This window comes from Silene latifolia, chromosome 4, assembly GCF_048544455.1.
Source record: "Silene latifolia isolate original U9 population chromosome 4, ASM4854445v1, whole genome shotgun sequence".
NCBI classification, from domain to species: domain Eukaryota; kingdom Viridiplantae; phylum Streptophyta; class Magnoliopsida; order Caryophyllales; family Caryophyllaceae; genus Silene; species Silene latifolia.
Genome location: NC_133529.1, coordinates 33,722,713 through 33,729,179, shown reverse-complemented (window position 1 = coordinate 33,729,179; position 6,467 = coordinate 33,722,713). Strand labels below are relative to the sequence as shown.

General features: G+C 36.6%; 1 protein-coding gene across 2 annotated transcripts; it reads left to right on the top strand.

The window, feature by feature from the left end:
- Positions 1–762: 762 nt before the first annotated feature.
- On the top strand, positions 763–5,946 carry LOC141653404 (guanine nucleotide-binding protein-like NSN1). 2 transcript variants are annotated; one of them, XM_074461159.1, is made up of 9 exons: positions 763–957; positions 1,131–1,375; positions 2,205–2,313; positions 2,417–2,590; positions 3,067–3,281; positions 3,366–3,630; positions 4,172–4,351; positions 4,459–4,679; positions 5,427–5,946. In XM_074461159.1, the coding sequence occupies exons 1-9, from the start codon at positions 939–941 to the stop codon at positions 5,745–5,747; spliced, it is 1,749 nt and encodes a 582-aa protein (XP_074317260.1). In that variant the 5' UTR covers positions 763–938; the 3' UTR covers positions 5,748–5,946. The 2 variants fall into 2 exon arrangements, with proteins under 2 accessions (XP_074317260.1, XP_074317259.1); XM_074461158.1 differs by having other exon boundaries at positions 797–957; positions 5,424–5,946.
- Positions 5,947–6,467: the final 521 nt, after the last annotated feature.

The following is a 6,467-nucleotide window of genomic DNA, read 5'->3' as shown; positions in this document are numbered from 1 at the left end:
CCATACTCCCATCTTAAATGAGAATTAAATGATCCATTTGCCTCAAATACTTTACCCAAACCTCATCTACATAGTATAAAAGCTGAGTTTTTTAAGCACTTCTCATTGGTTGATGAGTTTGTACATGTGGGTCCCCCATGTTTTCTATATTACTCCCTCTGTTTTGTTTTAATTGTCATTCTCACTTTTCGAGACGCTCACTTCTCTCTTCAATATCTCTCAAAATATATGACTAAATATGTTGAAATGTATACTCATATTAAAACTCTATTCGTAAGGAATTTTATGGTGTAATTTTTATAATTTTTCGACCAATATATTTTTGTATAAATTGAATTCAAAGGCTCACCTCGTAAATTGAAAACGTCAATTATTTTAGAATTGAGGAAGTATTTAATTACCATCTCTCCTCAACTCAATTCTTATTTATATCGCTTATTCCTATTTTAATTACTTATGTTAAAACATAAGTTAAAATGTCACAATTTATATAAAATGTTGCAATTTACATACATTCAACGGGTCTAACATGTCAAATACCTTTAATATAATTCTGATAAAATCGGTTGTATATTATCTGATATTCAAATCTAATATTTATCAAATATTTGAATCTCCAAATATGACTATTTATATTATCACGGTATTGAATACTTAAACACACTCAATTATATACTTATGTAGCTAATGATAGCATCTGCTATTACGACCCGTATATTATTTGTACGGGTATAAAACTAGTTTGCAATATTTTTTTCTCTCATTACAAAAGGCCCACCTTGAATGGAAATATGGAATGACCTACTTGATATTCCTAAACCCTAACCGCTTCTCCTCCTTCTCCTCCTTTCTTCTGTTTCCGTCAAAATAAACAAACCCCCTCACACCTCTCATCCCCTTTTTCACTCATCGACTGATTAAATTTCTGCAAAGCAAAGATGGTGAAGAAGAGCAAAAGTAAGCAACTAATCATTCATCTTCACACTTGTTACTATCTGGGTTAATCCCAATTTTTGATTTTGATTTTACATTTGATTCTGTATATCCGACACAATTTATTTGTGTTGCTGACACATGGTTAAGGTTACCTACATCCGACCGCTTTTTGATGTATTTGAATGTGTGTGCAGAGAGCAAGAGTAAGAGGACATCATTGAAGCAGAAGCACAAGATTGAAAGGAAAGTAAAGGAACACCATAGAAAAAAAGCTAAAGAAGCTAAAAAGCTTGGATTAAACAAGAGGAAAAAGGTTGAGAAAGACCCTGGTATCCCTAATGAATGGCCTTTTAAAGAGCAAGAGCTTAAGGCTCTTGAAGTTCGCCGTGCTCGCGCCATTGAAGAATTAGAACAGAAGAAAGCTGCTCGTAAAGAAAGGGTATGGCTTTTGTCTTCATTTTTTATGTTTTTTTTGCAATTGGGTTTTGATGTATGCGTAATTGCGTATTAATGGCCTTATTTCAAATGCTAGGTTAAGTGACTGTTTTTGTGATTGCGTTGAGATGGTAGGGTTTAGTTAGTAATTATGTGCAATAAAGTTGTGATCTTTGTGTTTTTGGGTTGCGATGTTTCGTTTCGAATAAGACCGTTGTATGCATATAATGCCTTATTTCATATTAAACAGCTTGTCAAATGCTAGTTTAAGAGACTGGTGTTGGTATACAATGGTCGTACACAAGTTCTACTGCTAGTGTTGGTTTAGAATGGAGGTATATTGGTTATAGAGTTATAAACGATAGAGGTATATATATATATATATATATATATATTCGTGCAGTCCTGCAGTATAAAGGTGTAAACTTTTGAAATAGTGGTTACTTGTACTAGTTACTGCCAGGTACTTTCTTTCTTAGGATGCAATTCATGTGCCTCATTCCTACATTTATATAAGTCTAGCTCTGTTTGAGGTTTTGAGTCCTCTTATCCGTTCTTCCTTGTATAAAAATGGCTTTCGTATTCACAGTATCTTTTTGGGGAGGGGTATAACTGATATGATGCTTTTTACACACCCAGACATACTCGAATCCATGTCATTTTGCACTCTTTTTAGGCTGCTTTTTGGCAGTATTGTTGAATTTTTATTCTGTCAAAGGCTGGTTTAAACGCCCAAGTGCGCTTTAGTTCAAATTGTCTGTGATTTCGTATTATTAGCATGATGTCTTTTTCTTTGGAAGCTGCTTGATATGATTTTATCTATATATTTTTAGGCCCGGATAAGAAAGCTTGCATTACTTGAGGATGAAGATGATGCTAGCATTGAGACGAAATCTTTGGAAGGGGAAACGGACGAGGCCAAGGAATTCGTGAAGAACAAAGGTAAATCAGATTTACACAATCTTGGAGCTTCTTAGAATAGCTATACTTTTCTTCTACTCTTTTAGTGCATTTCATGTTGTTACTAACTCCCACCTTTTGGCAGATAATTCTGACAGGGTTTTTTACAAGGAGCTAGTCAAGGTCATTGATTCGTCTGATGTAATAGTGGAGGTTCTTGATGCTCGCGATCCCCTCGGAACACGATGTGTCGATATGGAAAAAATGGTGCTAAACTCAAGCCCAAATAAAAAGCTTGTTTTATTGCTGAATAAAATAGGTACATTTTCCTTCTTGCTATGCTCTGAATCTCGTATTTCTTGATTATCACATTTCTGGCAGGGAACCTGAATTAAACATAAAAAACGTTGTTGTATGATATCAATCTAAGCTGCTATTGTATACTCATTTGCATTTTGTGAATGAGCTAAGAATAATGCTTGTAAAATCTCAGTTTCTGTCACGGTCTCACTATCATATATTGCAGCCCAACCTAGCTAAATGTGGTGAGTAATACAGTATTGCCTCAAAGTGCAGTGGAGTACAGTTTTAATTTTTAAAATCTATACAAAATGGTCGCTTTCGGGGTCGCGGCCTAGATGTAAAGTTATACTAAGTTAGGTTTTGTTTAGAGTACTTTGGTTCTTGTTGCCATTCATCACCCCTGCAATTTGAGTCATCTAAGTGATTTGAGCTAAAACTGGTTACTGTTGATTTTCTCACTCTGATGCTCATATGTGTTTGTTTATGCGTCAGATCTTGTACCTCGTGAGTCAGTTGAAAAATGGCTTAAATATCTTCGGGAAGAATTACCGGCAGTTGCCTTTAAGTGCAGCACTCAAAAACAGAGATCAAATTTGTCCAGAAAACCCTCAAAAGCTTTGAAATCGAGCAATATTCTACAAACAAGTGACTGTCTTGGAGCTGATACTTTAATTAAGTTGCTGAAAAATTACTCAAGGAGTCACGAGGTAACAATTTAGTAATCTGTATATTATTGAGCCTACAATGCCAATGAGTATATGTTAATATAGTTGATTAATTTAAATCCGTAGATAAAAAAGTCCATCACTGTCGGAATTGTGGGGCTTCCCAATGTGGGCAAGAGTAGTCTTATCAATAGTTTGAAGAGATGCCATGTTGTTGATGTTGGTGCCACTCCTGGTTTAACAAGATCAATGCAAGAAGTTCAGCTGGATAATAATGTCAAGTTGCTGGACTGTCCTGGTGTCGTTATGCTTAAATCTGGACAGAATGATGCAGCTATAGTGCTTCGTAATTGCAAAAGGATTGAAAAGCTTGAAGATCCAATTGGGCCAGGTATAATGTAAAACTTTTTTTTTGATGCATTCACGTCTTACAAAGTCTACATTTACCGTTAATTTTTTCACATGATAGTTACAGATTAGGAGTACTGAAAAAGGTAGTAAGAAAATAGCTCTGATAACTTGACCATGTCAATATCTACATGGTATCTCTACTTGAATTTAATAAAATTAAAGGTCAAAGTTGACTATGATTGACACCAGAAGCTAAATGGGGAAAAATAAATTGGAGTAGCCGTCACTCTGCAGCCTAATGTCTAAATGAAATAGCAAGGGACTAGCAAAGGAAGATATGATAACGGCATTTTCCTTGAAAGAGTATATTTCTACCACTGTTGATATATGTTCAACCAACCGGGATTTTAGACCTCGTATATGCATGTTAACGACATTTCTTATGTTTGTTTCATTCCCCTGTGTTTGTAATTTTACCCTTCATTTTGCTGTTGGGAATGGATTTCTAAATATCTCTCGTTTCATTCTTTCGATACTGTTAGTCTTCCAGATATTTTAATAGTGAATAATTCTTTTGACAGTGAAGGAAATTCTCAGGCTTTGCCCAGCTAAATTACTGGTCATGATATACAAGGTCCCAAGCTTTGATACAGTAGATGACTTCTTGCAGAAGATTGCCACTATAAGGGGTAAGCTCAAGAAAGGTGGCATTCTTGACGTCGACACAGCAGCAAGGATAGTTCTGCATGATTGGAACGAGGGTATGTTGAGCTGGCAAAATACCGAGCTACAACTTAATCACTAATGCCCACACTTTTTTAGTGTGCAAGACTTCGTTCATCAATTTTAATCATTTTCCATGCATCAGGTAAAATTCCGTTCTACACAATGCCTCCAACTAGGAACCAAGGAGAACTTCCTGAATCCGAGGAGGCTAAGATTGTTTCAGCACTTGGGAAGGAATTCAACATAGATGAGGTCTATGGCACGGAGTCGTCATTTATTGGAAGCTTGAAGTCAGTCGATGATTTCAGCACTGTTGAGGTTCCACCAAATTGTCCTATGAGTTTTGACGAACAAATGCTTGAGGTGTGTCATTGTTTCCTATAGTGCCTGTCTATACTCATCTCACGCCGTTTCTGATCAAAATCCTCTTTCACCTGTCTAAAATATATATTGTAGCTATTTTTCTATGAGACTGCCTATACAAGAAAGAGTAGTCCAAAAGAAAAACATATGATGACGGCTGTATTTTGGTCGATAATTACACAACTAAGGGATTGCTTCGTGATAGGGTTTGTTACTAGGTTAAGAGTTCAGATGAACTAGAAAATTGAGAAAAGTGGTGTGGTGGAAGGTGAAGTGAGGGTGAGATTGTAAGGTGCTCTATTTATAAATGCAACACCCCTTTTTTGGGGTAATGATTCACCCTCCCCAACCACCAATCTTAGCTCTATTAGTCCCGCTAATAGTTACCTCCATCCCAAACGATCCCTTGGACTCCTCAAGCTGCATAAATAATTTGCATGTTGTACATTTATTCGTGAGTTTGTTAGTTGACCTTTTGCTATGTTACTCCCAACACTTTGGTCGTGACAGTCCGACACTTCATTTTAGAGCTAAAAGTTGAAAATTTCGCAGAAAATAATGTATCTAACTCTTTGTGTTGTGTCCGACACTTGCAGCCAAGTTAGAGTAACATAGCCTTTTTGTTAATGTGTTGGTCATGCAATAAACCTCAACATTCCATTAGTGTATTACTTGGGTTTTTGCCTGAGATTTGAAATTCCTTTGTATTTTGGGTCATGTAACCCCATTCTCCCTTTCCTATAGCAGGAAGACCCTCAGGATTCAGTCCCAAATGTCGAGAGCAGTGATATGGATAATAATGGCGAGGATGAGCCCATGGAGGCTGACGAGGAAACGGGAAAGAGCAAGGTGGAGAGTGCTGCAAGAAAGCAAAATGAAAAGCTGTATGATGCAGAAGGCATACTGAACACAAAACTGAAAAGAGCTGAGAATAAGAGACGGAAAAATGCCACCAAAGTAGCTGCTTCTGGAGATACCATGGACGAAGATGCTGATTACGATTTTAAGGTGGATTACAAAAAGGGAAATTCAGATATGAAAGATGACGCGGTTGACATTGATGAGTAATAAACACAGTTTTTACATGTTTTGTGTTCCCGAAATTACGATTTTGTAGTAATTTTAAATTTATTCAACCGACAAAAGCATTAGAAATGAGATATTCAAAGATATTTTCATCATATGAAAATGTGAGATCGTCACAAACCAGGCTTATTGTTATGTTGATGCTCAGTAGCGAAAGAGTAAATTTGGTTTGTTCTTTTTCTTTTTTGGTGCTTATTTGCAATTTAGGTTTGATTCCATGTGATTTCCCAAACAGAACATGTGCAGAATATTCAACCTCTTTAACTTGATCTTTTTTTGGCCCGGGTTTGATTCCAAGGTAAACCGATCATGCTGAAATTCAGCAAGAGTTCCATTGCCTACAATGATCGAAGGCAAAATGCATTTTATTATGAGTCTGAGCCCTTTTATTTCACTACAGAGAATCAACAACTATGGCACTACAGAAGAAGAAGATCAAGAACTAAATATTTGCAGTATTCGTTAACCCTTTATGACTTGAAACTATGCTCATCACTCTACTAACTCGCCAACGGCTCAACCCCACAATTGAAAACATGCTTGGAAAAGACTTTACATACAATTTAAGTTGGCAGGACACTTTATAAAATAGGTTCACATACAGCCGAACCAAAAAAGAGTGGCCCATTGCGTCCTTCATGGATACGAGTGTCACCGACTTGTTATCCTTCCACTGTTAGGAGAGGGAGGTTCGTCGTACGC